At 43.9% G+C, this 17267-nt stretch overlaps 1 protein-coding gene across 1 annotated transcript; it reads left to right on the top strand.

Moving 5' to 3' along the window:
- Nucleotides 1-895: 895 nt before the first annotated feature.
- On the top strand, nucleotides 896-17257 carry UBXN10 (UBX domain protein 10). The gene is made up of 3 exons (XM_035118041.2): nucleotides 896-1087; nucleotides 9458-9579; nucleotides 10598-17257. Exon 3 carries the CDS (start codon nucleotides 10613-10615, stop codon nucleotides 11507-11509), a length of 897 nt encoding a protein of 298 aa, XP_034973932.2. The 5' UTR covers nucleotides 896-1087; nucleotides 9458-9579; nucleotides 10598-10612; the 3' UTR covers nucleotides 11510-17257.
- The last annotated feature ends 10 nt before the right edge of the window (nucleotides 17258-17267 follow it).

Raw genomic sequence — 17267 nt, 5'->3', positions numbered from 1 at the left:
TGGCCACTGGTCCCATCACCTCCTGGCAAATAGAAGGGGAAGAAATGGAGGCAGTGAGAGATTTTACTTTCTTGGGTTCCATGATCACTGCAGATGGTGACAGCAGTCACGAAATTAAAAGACGCCTGCTTCTTGGGAGAAAAGCAATAACAAACCTAGACAGCATCTTAAAAAGCAGAGACATCACCTTGCTGACAAAGGTCCGTATAGTTAAAGCTATGGTTTTCCCAGTAGTGAAGTATGGAAGTGAGAGCTGGACCATAAAGAAGGCTGATCGCCGAAGAATTGATGCTTTTGAATTATGGTGCTGGAGGAGACTCTTGAGAGTCCCATGGACTGCAAGAAGATCAAACCTATCCATTCTTAAGGAAATCAGCCCTGAGTGCTCACTGGAAGGACAGATCGTGAAGCTGAGGCTCCAATACTTTGGCCACCTCGTGAGAAGAGAAGACTCCCTGGAAAAGACCCTGATGTTGGGAAAGATTGAAGGCACAAGGAGAAGGGGACGACAGAGGATGAGATGGTTGGACAGTGTTCTTGAAGCCACCAACATGAGTCTGACCAAACTGCGGGAGGCAGTGGAAGACAGGAGTGCCTGGCGTGCTCTGGTCCATGGGGTCATGAAGAGTCGGAGACGACTAAACAACAACAACAACAACAAAGATCTCCAAAGAAAATTCCCTTTAAATTGACCCTCAGCACCTGCTCACAGCCCACATCCAGCCAGTTCGCACTCTTTCCATCGCCCCTTTTCTCTTTCCCTGTCTCTAGGTTTATTCCAGAGCTCTTGCTCCGTTTACCACGGAGATGTCGAAGGCTAGAGCGACGCCACTCCGCGCCCATAGAAAACCATGTCCTAGAACTGCCACGCCACCGCGCGCCCTCGCCCACCCACCTTCCTACACCCGCTTCGGCCTCTCTAGGACGTTCTTCAGTCGTGGATGGAGAGACTGCGCTTTGTTCCGGTCAAGGCCGGAAGTAGACTACTGGCGGGCGTTGCCGTGGAAACGCGGCGCTGTTTACCACCGAGGAGGACCGGACCTGCAGCGAGGGAGCGAGAAGGGCTGCTGGATGGAGCCGCTGCGAGGTGAGAGGGCGGGCGAAGGCTTGGCGCGGGGCTCCCCTTACTTTACCTGACGCGACAGGGTCGGGCCCCGCCACTCGCCCTTTCTCGCCTCGGAAGCGGGGGGCCTCGGCCTCCTCCCTACCTCTGGGTGGTGGGAGAGACTGAGCATGCGCACGTATGAGATACTTGGTTACATGACACCAGCCTTTGCCTACTCTGTGCCCTCTTGGAAGTTTCGGACTACAACTTCCATCAGCGCTGGTGAGCGTTGTGGTCCAAAAGTTCTTTTGGGAGGACACAGGGTTGGCAAAGGCTGAGTTGCAAACGTGCATAGAAACTCACGCGCACACGGTATTGGGGCAGTTGCACGCCCTACATTTAAAAGCACATGACTTTACCCTGGAGAATATCGGGACAGAACTACAGTTCTCAGCACCCCCTAGCAAACTACAGTTCCCAGGATTCTTTCAGGGAAGCCACGTGCTTTAAACGTGAGTTGGGTGTGCTTTTAAAAGTATGGCATGGATTTGGTCTTATACTGTACTTGTAGTTTGGCCCGTTCCAATCTGTGGATTTAAAAATATCTTAAATTGCTCACTTAGTAAATCATGTTTACATTTTCACTTTCTTTTTTGCTCAGTTTTCATTGGTCACATTTTATTTTCTGATATAGTGTAGGATTTTCCTTGTGCGTATGTGTAGTTTTTATGTGCCGTTTTTGTTTTGATGCTGAATTTTATTTATTTTGCAACATTTATATATTGCTTCATTGAAATTAAGCCTAAAGAGAATGCTCTGTTTAGTTGTTACTTACATTGCATAGAATATGGCAGTTTTTCTGGAAGGTTGTTTGTATTTGTGTTTATTTACTATGGTGTGCAATATGTATGTGAACATCCTGTTCTAATGGCTGTGTTGTTTGGGATTGTTCTACTGTATATTTTAATTATTGGATGTTTTATATTTTAATGTTTGTGTATCTGGTTTTATGTATGTGTATTTAAAATATAACATGACTGTATTTTTATCAAAATATTTTTATTCTGCACTTTATTTTCTAGTAACAGGGCCTCCAACATGGCCAACAACTATCCACTTAAAACCATGCAAAAACAGCACACAATAAAATGGTATTATTAGCATAATGAAAAAGGGTCAGCATCAGGAAGGACATGGAAGGAAAAGGAGTGGGATTAAGTATTTAGGCCAAAGGGGCCCAATATGTTTTTCACAGGGTATGAAAGTGTCATCAGTGATGGGGCCAGCTGGGGCTGAGAACTCTGAAGCTCAGGCACCCCAATAGAGAAGCCCCTGCCACCCTTCTGCCTACTCATCAGCTGAAAGTTGGATGGTGCTGGGGCATGGATTGGGGCCTCTGCCAAAGATCTGAGTGGGAAGAAGTGATCCTTCAAGTATGCTGGTCATAAACTGGGTAGTGCTTTGCGGTTATAATCAGCATTTTTAATTGGAGATGTAAACAAACTGGGAGATAGTAAAATGGTGCAACAGTGAAGTCACATAGAGGGTGTTGCACTAATCCAGTTTAGCTGTGTCAATGGCAAGTGGATCAGCCTTCTCCAGGAAGAGCACAGCTGGCATACCAGCCAACACTGCAAAATGCATTCCTGGTCACAGCTGCTATTTGGGTGCTAAAGAGCAGTGTTGGGTCTAGGAAACTTTCAAGTGGTGAACCTGTTTTTTTTCAAGGCTAGTGACCAAAACAGGCAATTCACCTAATCCTCAGACAGTTCTTGCTGACCAGCAGCACTTTCAAGGTGGCATATATAAGTATTTCAATTAAACTATACACACAGAGACACTAGCTTATAAGGAAACTTATAAAAACCCCAAACCTGTCACAGATTGTTGAGAGCACCAATACACATTTTTACCCAGAAGAGTCAAAAACGTTTTTAGATTTGATGCCGGTTGAATAGGGAATTCCATAGATGAGGTGCCAGTGCTAAAAAGGCCGCACCACTGGTAGCCACCGTCTCCTCCATGGCAGGCAAAAAGGGAAGGTAAATAGAGCAAGGCATCTGATGAGGACCTTAACAGGAAATCTGTGACCTTCCGGATGCTGCTGGACTTCAGTTCCTTTCATATATCATTATTGGCTTTGTTGGCTGGGCCTGATGAGAGCTGGAGTCCAGTAACATCTGGAAGGACACAAGTTCCCCGCCTCTGGATTAGTCGCAGCCTCAGTTTTGGACACTGATAAATTTTCAATTAAGGGGTAAAGGAAATGGATCAGTATACTGTACTTTGCATAAGCAACAGATGACAGGTCTCTGCCAGAAGGAGCGTGCAGTCTGAAATTTGCAGGAGGAAAAATAGAAAAGCCAGCAGTGATTAATTAGCCTTGTGGTTTGAGTTTTCTGGATCTGAACTGGCAGGGGGAAGAGAGGTGGCTTCATGGAAGTGTTGCGAGTATAGAATGAGGGGCACAGAAGAATCAGTCAGGCTGTCCAAGTTGTACACTCGCTCAGATCATTCTTGCTCCTAACAGGGTTTGGGATTTTGTCCTGCTACAAGAGTAGTTTGCCCTTTGGAAAGCACTTGTAAATCTCACTGCACATTGTGGAAAAGGCAACTAAAGGCGAGACATGTGCAATCCAATATGAGGCCTTTATTGGAACCAACTAAAAGGTCACAAAGCCATGAGTATACCTTTGTGTTCCACAGAACCCTTCATCAGGCTAAACTATTCATGTTCCAAAAGGGTTGGTAGGGTGTGGGGGAGAAATGCTCAAGGGCTGATGGAAAAGCCCCAGAGCCTGCAGTTTGTTATAGCCTAATGGTGTTTTCTAATTTCCCCTTCTCTCTGTCAGCACAGCTACCTGACATTTTAAAAGCCAGTGTGGTATAGAGGTTACAGTACAGGGCAAGGACTAGGAAGCTCTATGTTTAAATCTCTACCTTGGGTCAGTCACACACTCTGCCTAAATTACCTCACAGGGTTGCTGTGAAATAAAGCAGGGTGGGGTGGGGATTTATGCCACCATGAGCCCCTTGGGGGAAAGGAGTGGTTGGGAATAAATGCAAATAGGTGCAAGTTACTGCTGGATATGTTCCACCTTTTCTTTTTTTAAAAGCCCTTTCTCCAGGCTCCACCACCTTTCATTTAATATTACACAAAAGTTTGAGAATTATCAACATTCAGTGGCCAGAAGTTCCTTTTAGCATGAGCGACAACTGTGGCCATTCCTGAACTGGAAGAGCATGACTACAGTAGTTCAGGCACTGGTGACTTCAAGATTGGATTACTGTAATGTACTCTGTAGGGCTTCACTTGCACTTTATCTGGAAACTGCAGCTAGTGCAGAAAGTTGCCACACGGTTGCTAACAGGAATGAGACCCTGTCAGCATATAACACCTCTGCTCGGAGATCTGCACCAGAGATCGGCACTGGCTGCACATCTGCTACTGGTTGGAATTCAATGTGTTACTGTTGGTATATAAATCCCATAACAACTTGGGATCAGTTTACTTGAGGGATTGCCTTTCCCCCTATATGCTCACTCGGTTGCTTCAGTCTGTGGAACTGGCTCTTACTGGTGCCCCATAATACCTGTTCTGCACTTGTAAGAAATCAGTCTTTTAGTTGACAGCACCTTTGAAGCTGCCTGCCTATCGACATCAGGCAGGTGCCTTACCTGTACTGTGCTTAAAACATTTCTGTTTAGGAAAGCCTATCCTAGCATACAGAAGATATGTGTATTCTTTCTCTTTTTAGCTACTGTTGATTTAAATTAATCTTTTGAGTCCTTTACACACTTACTTTAACAGCTTTTATGAAGCATTTTAACATAACCATTTAGAAGTTTGGGGTTTCTTTTACAATCAAGTGGTATATCAATGTTGTCAAATGAATAGGTTTAAAAGTCTGCCTCACATTTGTTTTGAAACAGCAAATATTTGTTTATAAAGGTCGAACCGAGATGCTATTCAGATGGATTCTAGGAGTGTAAAACTGAATGAGAGAACTCACTTTTAATCATCATCTGTATGCTCTTTTCTTTTGGACTGAGATTAGATGTAGCTTGGACTCCTGTTTGTATGTGTTTTCTCCATGACATGGCACATATAACGCTTTGTATTGATTGTGCTGCCTTGGAGTTTATATCTGTTGCTTGGCATATTAAGTTTAATACACAAACACACCTACTCTTTTTACTCTACATCCCCACTCAGTGGATGATTGTCTTGGTGAGCCTGGCCTCTGTGGCTAGCTGGTGGTTCCTACACCTTTTATTGTAACCCAAGTCAATGGGCCCTTTCCCCCATTATATATAGCTGGCAGATATGGGTGGGTGCTGTGCCATTGTCAGTTGGAACATGGCAGCAGCAGTGCCCCCAGACTTGGCCACAAGAACAGAGTTCATCATTTGCTACAGACTCTTTTCCCATTTTTGTGGATGTGAGAAAACAAGAAGGCATAAGGTGAAAAAGAGCTTTGTTTTCTTTGTCCAGTTTTGTGAAAGCAGAAGGATTGGTAATTACTCTTTGGACTAACAGTTTTTGGGGTGAATTTGAGATGCTCTGGATGGGAAGGCAGCTTCAAAATAGGTTTACAGTAATTTCAAAGGGTTTTAGCCATCTAAGTTCTAATCAGAGTAGACCCATTGAAAGTGATTGACCTAAGTTATTCACATCTGTTATTTTCAGTGGTTGTGCTCTGAGTAGATACGATACAACCCAGAATGTGTGTGTGTATTCAACATGTAAATCCTGCCTACTATGGTACTTTGGAAGTTCAAGGCAGTTTGTGAAAAGTCAATTTAAAAACTTTTAAATGTCACACACAGTAAAAAGAAATTCATAAATCAAAGCTGTTAAATTAGCATTAAAAATGCCCTGAAGTAGCATTACATGAAAATTAGTGTTCATTAAAATGCCAAGCAGGGTGGATTTGATTTAAATCAAACTGATTTAAATCACGATTTAAATCACGATTTAAATCACTAGTCAGTAAGGCTTGATTTAAATCATAGTTGATTTAAATCATAAAGACTAATTATTGCTGGTATAACTTTAATATGCAAGTAGATGAAGATTTTTAGAATAACAACTTTTCATATTAGTTTTTTATCCCCAGTTTAATAGGTTAATCATTCATATTTGGACAACTTTACTGTTGTACTTAGGAAGGAGAAAAATAATCATTACCTTAATAATAACAATTTAAATAGATTTATTCAACTGAAACAATAACATTTCAGCAAATGTTATTTGCTTAAACAAACATCCATGTTTGTTAACTAATTTGGCTAAACAAAAACAAAATATATATATTTTAAGAAACTTAGACTGTCAGCCCAGCCTACACATGAAAAACTTAAATACTGTCCACTCCAAACAATCAGAAAAATATTGTTTCTATTCTATTCACTGAACTTCTTGAAACTTAGCACTGAAGGGGTTGCTTCTGTATTCATAGGTTTGTAGAACAATAGGATTAAGGTCTTTTTCTCAACTCTGTTCATGTTATAACATTTTTGCTGTGAAGAAGAGGCATGTGATCTCTGTTGAGTCAAATTCAGTTTTGAGAACTGCAAAAGTAAACCAAGCACCTGTGATAATATCTTGTAGGCAGAGAAACTGCCCAATAATCTTACAAAAACCTCTGGAAGAGCATGACATTGTGAATGGATTAATGGAATTTATTTACCCCCAAAATTAAACATATACAACCTTATACTACATAATTAAAAAACTAATCTTTATTTCATGATGGAATAACCTTTGGATGGTAATATGTTTTCCTCAAAAAGCATTTTATTAAAAAAATCCAATTTAAATAAAAAAATCCGATTTAAATAAAAAAATCCGATTTAAATAAAAAAATCCGATTTTTTTGATTTTTTTAAAAAAATCATTGATTTTTATCCACCCTGATGCCAAGCCATTATTTAAGTAAGGTCTTAGCTGAAGCTCTGTTAAGAGGACACCAGGGCCACAGCTCTGGAGATGTCTTCTTTCTTGATCATCAAAGGCACCTGATATTTAGAGACAGTGAAGGGCTGTAAGTTTGAATGGCCCTCATCTCAGATTTGTTGTTGTCAGGGTGGGTACGTAAAATTTGGGGAGCACTTTTCCTTGAAGGTTTCTGCTAGTGACTAGGAAGCCTACATGACCAGTCTCCTTCTGACTCCAGAGAACTGATTCTTACCTTTCAAAATCCTGCAATCCCTATCCCCAGCTTGCCTCACAAAACACTTTCATTCCCAAGTTTCCCTCCAGACTCAGATCCATAATGGAAATCCTCTACTCTGATTGCCATCTTTTAGGGAGGTACCAGAATTCTGGTATGTATTGAGGAGGAGCGCACACTGTATCACTCTGTGGTACAGTCTCTTTAGGTGGGGAACCTCAGGGTGGGGAACCTCAGGCCCAAGGGCCAGATGTGCCCACCCAGTCCTTTTTATTTGGCCCTTGGGACTCTCCCCTAGCCACACCCCCTCCCCTGCCACACCATTCACTGCCACTACTTTGCACCCTCCACGAGTGTTTTTGCCTGGCTGGAAGTCTGGCAATGCTTTTTGATGCCTTGGATGGATGATCGTGTGAGGGTGTGTGAGTCTGTGTTGAAATTAGCCACCTGGACAAAGGTGAAATTCACATGCATCAATTTGCCCACTTTTGCCTCTGGCTCTGCCCACTGCTGGCATCCTGCCCCCAGAAGTTTGTCTAGAAGGGAATGTGTTTCTCAGGCTGACAAAGGTTTTCCTATTCCTGATTGTGAGAGGCCCTCATTGTGCCCAGTGTTTTTTGCCAGAAGGATTAAAAAAGAAAAACAACTCTTCTCTTAGCTTACTTTTCAATTGGCATCTCAAAGTGCCTTGACTTTTAAGGTGGGAGTATTTGTATTGCTGCTTTCCCTTGTAAGCTTGCACTGAATGTGGTGCTTAAAGTGATCTCTTGTATATTTATGTGGTGATGGTATATTTTTAATTTAGTTTTGCATTGCTGTGAGTGTTGTTTGGAAAGTTGTCTAAATAGATGTAAATAAACAGATGGGCACAAGTCGTGCTGCTGTTAATGTATAAAGGGAAGAAATGTGTCTCCTCTGCCGGGGATGTCCATCCCTTTAGTTTGACAACCGTTAACTTTTGTGCTTTTAATAAAAAAATAGTGCCTCCACTACACTTATTCTTTGGTTGTAGAGCAGCAACCTTTAGTCAGGTAAAACCTTTTAAAAATTGTCTTAAGAGGCATTCCTCTTGAATTATTTTTAACATAAGCATTACAGGTACCAGACGTCCCCTTCCATCTCACACAGGAGGAAGAGGGTATCTGTTAGGAGTGACACATGCGTGTATCATTTAAGCAACACCTGGTTTCTTGATTTAAATACACAAAAGTGTCTCTTTTTCTTCACAACCTTTGTTTTAGATATGCAAATTTGATGCATCAGTTTTTAATATCTACATGTCACCTTCCTACCCAAGTATTCAAGGTAGTTTAAAATGTCAAATAATGCTCGGGAAACATAAAACAGAAGAAATCACATAATAGGAAAGGGCATGGGCATAGCCAGGATTTTTTTTTTAGGGGGCAGGCCTTTTGTGGGGGGGGGGGGCAGAACCTCAGTTTGCTATGTAATTTTATGGATTTTGAGTTGCTCCGCCCTTTTCTACACCCACGGGAAAGGGAAGAGGTGGTGAGAGAAGATGATTAGCAGCAAATTCAAGGTACCAACTCTTTTTTAAAAAATAGTTTTTATTAAAGATTTTCTTGTGTTACAGAACAAACAAACAAGGAAATTACATATAGTGTCTCCACTTTCAATTCACAGAGACTTTGTGATGTGCAATGGAGTTGCATAAAATAAGTCCATGAGGCTGCTAAGCTGCTGGGGTCTCTTGCTCTAATGCAGTCATGAGGAATGATGTTAATCAAGAGGGAGGTGGCACTCTTTTCTTTTCCTTGCTTAAGCCAGAATGTCAAAATCCAGCCTGGCGTTAGACATGTTTATGGCCTGTGATCTCAATGGGTTTAATGCTGAGCTGAACTGCATGCAGCCACTCTGTCTTTGTAGGTAAGTCAAAGTATTCTTTGGGCTCTCAGCCACCGGCAGCAACAGCTGATGGAATGAGGGCTAGGCGCAGAGGGCACTCCCCCCTGCCCAGCATCTGCCTTGGACTGCCTTCAGTGTTCATTAAGAACCTGTGCCTGTTTTTCAATGCAGAGATCCTCTATTTTTAAGAGGTTTAATTCAATAAAAGCTATACCTATTGGATTTCTGCCTGTCGTGAGTTTCTAGAAGCATGGGGGCCTGCTGGAAATGGACAGCTCCAATACTTGCCTTGGCCTCTAGAGGACAATTAACAGATTTCTCACAGAGAGAAATGTCATCTCCGCCCTTCTTTTCTCTTGCTTGGTTTCAGGGTTGAAAATCTGCAACTCCCAGGAGGTGCAGGCGGAGATCCTCTCAGACTGACTGGCCTGTTTGATCCTCTGGAGCTCTTGAGCCGTCAGTCCCTTTGAGCCGATGGAGCATCTTCTGCATGTGAGTGTTTTGGTTTGCGTTTGAACTTTTTCCAAACATGTTAAGATAAGAAGATATCTTTATTGTCATTGTCCCCTTGAACAACGAAATTACTCGGTTGCTACATCTACTCAGATAAAGCATTCTGCATAATCCAAAATTACAAAACCTAATTAAAAACAGTAAATATAATACAAAATAACAAGTAAAATAAGATGACATCAAAGTCCAGACTTTCCATTTAGGGCCAAAATCGCTCTAGAGAAGAAACTGTTCCTGAGACAGCTCGTTCTTGCCTGCATTGTTCTATACAGTATCTCCGTCCCGATGACCTTCATTGACAAAGCTTTAACTGGTTACTGAAATATACTGGGATGCTTTTGCTGCTGTCTTTTAATTTTGAGGTGTTCTGGCCCTGAGGCAGCTTCAGAATAAACCTGAGAAGTCAATCTATGCACAACATAAGCATTTCAGTTTCCTTTTCTCGTAACCTATTTGCTTGCAAAGTTGAGCAGGCATAATAGGGCTGCAGAAACAAGCACACAGGAAGGCAGCACTACACTTAGGTGCCATCATAATGCCTGCCTGGGCAAAGTCTTGTCCTCTGGACCTTCCACATGACAGTGGCTGTCATGTTCAAGCAGTCTTCACTAAAATATTCTAGCATTCTGTTCCCACAGTGCCCAGCCAGGGAAGCCCACGAGGTAGACGGGAGAGCCACAACCCTTTTGCTTCTGTTCCCAGTCAGCCTCCTGAAACTAATGCCTGAATAAGTGTAACTGGCATAATAACTGGCTTTGGGAAGGAGGTGCCAGGAGAACATTTAGGGAGCTAGCCTAGTCCACTGACTGCACACCACTGGAGGAGTTGATAGATTAGTGCTGTCCTTTCGGTGTAAAGTGGCAGGCTCATATGAATTTCTGTCACCACAGCCCAAAGCCTAATTCAGCTGGGCTGAAACGTAGTCTGTTGCAGGAAGTGAAAGCAGGCTGCTGCAAGCCAGGTGGTGCCTGGCCCTTTCTGACTTTTGTTTCCCCAGGTCTCCTGAAAAGCAATGGCTGCTGCCTCGCACCTGAACATCTCATCCTCTGAACGGAAGACCTCCTTTGGCATTGCGAAGCCTCCCATCTGGCAGCCACACTCCCTCAGCATGCATGTCACCCGGCCAAAATCTGCAAAGGGGCGCACGAGGTCCAACTTGAATTACTCCCACAGCATAGAAGCCTACTCCTACCAGGTGCCATCGTCTCCTCAGCCATTAGCTCCCTGCGAAGATGCTGCAAGTGGCCGAAAGACCTCCTTGTCAACCCAGCAGCTGTACCAACCTGTTCAAGTGTTCCCTGCTGAAATCCCGGATCTCCTCCAGCAGGTGCCCATGAGAACTTCCTCCTCCTTAAACAAGTACAGAGTGCTCCCATCCATCAGCAGGAAAGAACTGCGAAAGGGTGCCGTGGAGATGATGTCTGAGCAGGCTGCTCAGCTCCAAGGGAGTCCCCAACCAGAAGAGAAAGAGCAAGGCTTCAAAGAGCTTCTTCCCCTGGCAGGGAAAGCCTCCACCACTATCATAGCAAAACACAAAGGGGGCGGCGGAGAATACGCTCAGAATCCACCTCCTCTTCTGGAGACAAAGCCCCGAAGTAAAACAAGGGAAGGGGCCCATCCTGTGCTGAATTTGGAAGAGCCCAGCGAGAAGGAGCCGAGGTTGCTTCTTGCCATCAGGTCTCCTTCAGGTCACAGGTTTGAGCGTCACTTCAGGCCGACGGACAGCTTGAAAACCGTCCTTACAGTGGCGGAGCAAAAGAACTCGGTCGTGTACAGACGCTGCAGCATTGAAACAGTGGAAGTGCCTCGGAGGACCTTCGCGGACCTCACCAAGTCCTTGCAAGAGTGCGGGATCCCTCACAAGTCAGTGTTGTGTATCCTGCAGGAGGCGCAAGAGGGGGAGCTGTAAGTGTCCGGAGGCTGTTCTTTCCATTAAATGCCATTGGAGAGTGGATCTCCTTTAGATCCAGCCGACGCCTTTTCTCTGGTGTAGCACTCTGGTATAGCACCCCCCCCCCCCAGCTCTTCCCTGTGCAGGACCATTTTGTTTCTTAAGCTTTGCATTGAAAATTTGCATTGAAACCCCCACCCCACCCCCTCTCCCAGCTTCCCATATTCCCCATTGCATTTTGTAGGTTTGCCGAGTTGTTTTCAAGATGGCCTGTTCTCCAGGGAAGTCTTACAATCCTGATTCCTTTATTCCAGTGGAAGGGATTGGTTTGTGATAGATCTTTTCCCCACACCAACGCGAGTTTTAAGATGAGTGGACAGGGAAAGATGAATAGCTGCCCCCCTCCCCGAATGTCTCTTGCACAAATTCCATTTAACGATGTTGTCATCCATTTGCAAAACTTCTTTTCAGCAGGGGTTGTGCAGGAGAAGGTTCTGGTGATTGTGACCAATTCTTCTCTCTCTCCCCCCCCCCCGCCCCCAAGTTCTTCCAGTCAAGATCCAAATAGTTTTTTGCTTTGATGGAAGTGCAACTGACCCCAACACTTGCTCTCTCTCGCCCATGGAAAAAGCCAAGATTTATGAGAGCTGTATTACCGGTAGTTCAGCCTACCAGTTTGTTGCTGTATTGTTAATCAAATGTTCCTTTCTCAAGATTATGACACAAATTAGACTGGAAAGATCCCAGCTAAGTGGGCTTATCCAGTGCAAATTTGAATGTTGAGTGTTGTTTGGCAACAGGTAACAGAACCTTTGCTTTTTTGAAACAAAAATGAGTTAATTGCAAACGTGTGTCGATTTCTGTATTCTGTTATTAATCGAGTTTTGCTTGGGGATGACCAAGGGGCTTTTCCTAAAAGCTGCTTTCTCATTTTTTTAAAAAAATGAATCTTAACCCGTTTGTGTTTATCAAAATGCCATTTATTTTCTTTTTTAAAAATCTGTGTTTGAATGTTTTTAAAAAAGCTTTCTGTTCACGTGCAGGATTTGAAATCTTAGTATTATTGAGGGGTTGGGGTGGGTTAAGCTCTGTAAGTACACAGCTTGCCAAAACATTCTGCTTCCAAGTGTTAATTCCTCTTTATCCAATTTCACTTTTGCCTTGCCGAGATGGCCAAATTAACCTTGGAGGTTGGTAGGAAATTGACCTTCGTTTTGATGGCAGCTGCTAAAAGTTAGGCCAGAGCCTGCATCACTTTGACACAAATGAGGATTGGGCTGAGTGGGGTAGACATTCCTCACCTCTTTGCTCTAACTCGAGAACAGCCAGCTTGGGGCCTTCCAGTTGCTGCTGGACTCCAGTTCCCATCATCCCCGACTATTGGCCTTGCTGGCTGGGGCTGATGGAAGGTGGAATTCAGCAGCAGCTATAGGGCCACCACAGTGGCCATCTCTGCTCTCACATCTTCACAGGCGAGACTAGTAGAGTGCCCAGCCTTGCTTCAGTTACAGCTACTGGGTTTCTCTCTTTGCAGAGGCCTGCCTTCCGCTTGCTTTTCCCACTTCTGAAACATGAGTAGGTCCTTTGGGAAACAAGAGATGCCTACAACAGCTAGGTGGAATGAGGTGACGTTGTGTCAGTACCCCAAAGTGTGACACATATGGCAGAGATGAAATGCAGGGCATCCTGGGCCATCAGCACAAGACACCTGGGTGACAGGCAGCAATGCCATGTCTAGACAAGATATTAGCCTGCAGTCACAAGGCAAGGCCTGATCCTGAGAGCCCACATTCACCTTCCTGATTCATGCAGCAGGGTCAAGAATGATGGGGAAAACTTCCTGTTCTACCTAGCAGGGGTTATAGTGCAGAGAGATAAAGAAGAGAGTTGTATGAGCTGCCTGCTTTGCTCCAAGTTTGCTTGACCAGCAGCATCATGGGTGTGGGGCATAAAATGCGTTTTCTTCACCCAAGGGGAGCAGTGGCAGTGGTCTTGCTTAGAAGTCATTCCAGCTTAGGGTCAGTTTCTACATGGCATAGGTTCAAGCGGCGAAGCTTCCCTTGGACTGCATCATTTGCCTCCCCATGCACTCAGTAAATCATCTCTGGGAGGCTACTGGTCTAACTCCCAATTCCCTCTTTGTCTCATAGAAGAGTATTGTCAAACCCTGTCCCCAGCCCGAGAAGGCAGTCCAGAAAGACTTCACCACTTGATTCTGCTCCATATATGAAGCTGTCACCTATGTGACAGCACTATTCCATATATCGGCAGATGACCTCTGGGCTGTGTGAACAAATGCTGACTTTTGGTTTTCTGATTTTGGGGAGGGGAGCCCTCTCAGGGTAGAGGGGAGCCGGATATTTTCAGAATTACAGCTGCAAGGACCATTGAAAGGAACCTGGAATCTGATGGCCTGAAAGCTTGTCTCCCCCATGGGAGCAGTAGAAAAAGAAAAACCTGGAAAATGTCAAGGGGAAAAAACAGCCAAGGCTTAAAGCAATGGAACAGTTTCCTGGATGGAGGGTGAGAAAGTATGCTTTTTGCACTTCAGTATAATTTGAATATATGTTGTGTGTGCTGTTAGATACAATAAATATATTCTGGGTGTACTGGACTAGTTTTGTCCAGGCAAGTGTTCATTTTGAGTGCCTAATTTTTTAGTGTTGCAAGATTAACCATTTGGAACACGAACACACACACACACACACACACACACACACACACACACACACACAAACGATACTTGGGTGGGTAACTGAGCAGGCACCAAAGGTCCCCCCCCTTTTATAGTTTCTATCCCACTTTCCTTCTTGACAGAAGGAAATGGTAAGGACATTGGACCAGCTCAAAGAGGTGTCTTCATCAAAGATCTGGTGCTTAACAGCAACCATCCCAATACCCCTTAGCACAAAGGTAACACAGCCATCTTTACCTGTGTTGTCAAACAAACCAGGCTGCTTTTAAGTATTAGCCCTACTGAAGAACAGATACATTGAAATTGATGGGACATAGTTAGATCCTGCCCAGCATATCTAATGCATCCTGTTAGTGCAAGGATTTTAATTTGCACACTAGGAATCTGCTCTGTGGTTTCCCATTTGGAGAGGACACAGGGCCCATATAGGGAGCGCGAGAATGTCCATTGCACAAATTGAAATCCTTGCACTGATGGAACCAAGTTAGTTGGGTACACCCATTGGTTTCAATAGTAGATTTAAGTTGGAGACAACTCCTGAATCCCATTTTCCATTACTTCTGCTCTCTCCCATTAACTCTGATGGTCTCCAGAACTATCAGTTAGTTTTTATGTTTTCCAAAAAAGAAGTAGTAAACAACTATGGCTGATGTAGCAAGGAATCTTGTTTTGACCCACCACAGTCTAATCTAGCAGGGACTCATCAATTTCAGTCTCCTATAGCAGGGGTCAGCAAACTTTTTCAGCAGACCTTTTTCAAACTGTCCCTCAGACCTTGTGGGGGTCTGGACTATATTTTGAGGTGGGGAAATGAACGAATTCCTATGCCCCACAAATAACCCAGAGATGCATTTTAAATAAAAGGACACATTCTACTCATGTAAAAACATGCTGATTCCCGGACTGTCCGCGAGCCAGATTTAGAAGGCAATTCGGCCAGATCTGGCCCCCGGGCCTTAGTTTGCCTACCCATGTCCTACAGAAAGTCAGATCATTGGTCAGTCTAGCTCAGGGGTCAGCAACCTTTTTCAGCCGTGGGCTGGTCCACCGTCCCTCAGACCATGTGGTGGGTCAGACTATATTTTGGGAGAGAAAAGAATTCCTATGCCCCACAAATAACTCAGAGATGCATTTTAAATAAAAGCACACATTATACTCATGTAAAAGCACCAGGCAGGCCCCACAAATAACCCAGAGATGCATTTTAAATAAAAGGACACATTCTACTCATGTAAAAACATACTGATTCCTGGACAGTCCGCGGGCCAGATTGAGAAGGAGATTGGGCCGTATCCGGCCCCCGGGCCTTAGGTTGCCTACCCCTGGTCTAGCTCATTATTGTCTACACTGACAATAAACCTTAAGATGTATACAAACTACAGCCTTTAAGACTTAAACATGAGACCCACCTCATCTTGCCCAGTTTACTCAACATCCCTCCTGAAATACAGTCCTGGGATAATTTTTTTAACTTGTTATTTTGCAATGTTTTAGTTGGCCATGCTGCAATGAAATTGCTTGCCTTGATGCTTTCCTTACCCCCCCCCCCGCGCCCCCCATTCCCAGTCCAGTGCTGCAAAGCTAGTTGTTAATACAGACACACACAATTGTCAACTCTGGCTGAAAAAAAGTAGTCTATCTGAATGAGAAAGGCAGCCAGGACTACATTTCAGTCTTTTGGGTTCTTTATTCCAACTGAAAAGTACATTAGGAAAACCACGCGGGCCCACCCATCTTCTATTCAAGACCAGCACAATGCTCTCCATATTGTCACTCGGCAGTTCTACATAAAGAAAGTGGTTGAATAGCCTCTGCCACAAAAAAGCACACACTCAGCTGCCCCCCTTGCAAGGAAGAAAAATAGATATATCCTGGTAAAGTTGGTATGTATTTTTTAAATGGCTCCACCACTTTTAAAGCCATTTAACACAAATTGATTGGAGTCTGCATTTGTCCACTTCCTAAAGTATATATTTATATTTAGATTCCACATTTCCATCATTGAACAGAAGTTAACAACTGAAATGTTTTTTTAAAATAATTAAAATGCCATTTTAAAAAAGGATATGGATATATCCACAAAATTTACCATTTATTAGGTTTTTTTTATTTTAAAGATTCCTGTGCCAAGTAGGGGGTTGTCCCGATCCTCCAACTGTCATGAGGTCGGGGAAACCGCCCCCCTTTCAAGAAAAAACATACTTAAAAACTGCATTAGTATAAGAAGTCTTTGGCCCCACATTGCATCCCTTTTCCTGCCTGACCACATTAACTTTTCAGTCTTACACTGCTAACCAAGCTCCCTTTTTGCTGTGCTGCAACAGAAGTTAGTCTCAATTGGCCTGAATTAGCCGAGACAGATGTCCGCCATTCCCTGTTCTAGATGGATTCCTTTGAGCCCTTGTTTCAGAAGGGCACAAAGATAAGGCTGAGCTTCCCCTGCCTCCAGATCAGCTGCTACAGAGGCTAGGAATACAACTTGGCCTATTAGACAGAGTCTACCCTGGCAATTGGAATTGTCATACCTGTCTAAAATGCAGCCTGCTGGCAGATTTTACGATGGGAATGAAACAAGGCCAAGGAAAGAGATTATCCTGGCTTTGCAGTTGCATTGCTAGAGTAAGAGCCATCCGTTGCAATCCTTTTCCTTGGGTGGTGGTGGGGGGCATGCAACCAACAAATCTTTAATATCCGCTCCTCTACTATTTCATTGCTCCTTGCTTGCAAAGTGCAGATCCGCCTGATACTCTGACGTAACGGAGGACTTGCTGATTAACCTCTTCATCCCTTTTCCTGACCGAAGTAGTGCAGGTTGTCTTTTCTGGTATGGCAGAACTGATATACACCCTACACTCGCTGTGCTAAATTGGCATCCTTCGTCACAACAGCATTTTAAATGCAAAGACAGCTCCATGGGTACCACAAAGGCTGGCATGACCATGCATTTACTGAGAGCCAAAAGAGACTCCTGCACCTGAAGCAATGAGGAGGCAGGCTCGCAAAGGGTGCCTGACCTTCCAAAATCTACAGCAGATACTGCCTCTGCCAACCCTGTGAACCAAAAATAAAAATCCAAAAGCA

Source organism: Zootoca vivipara, chromosome 6, assembly GCF_963506605.1.
Source record: "Zootoca vivipara chromosome 6, rZooViv1.1, whole genome shotgun sequence".
NCBI lineage: Eukaryota > Metazoa > Chordata > Lepidosauria > Squamata > Lacertidae > Zootoca > Zootoca vivipara.
This window is presented reverse-complemented; position numbering and strand designations above follow the sequence as displayed.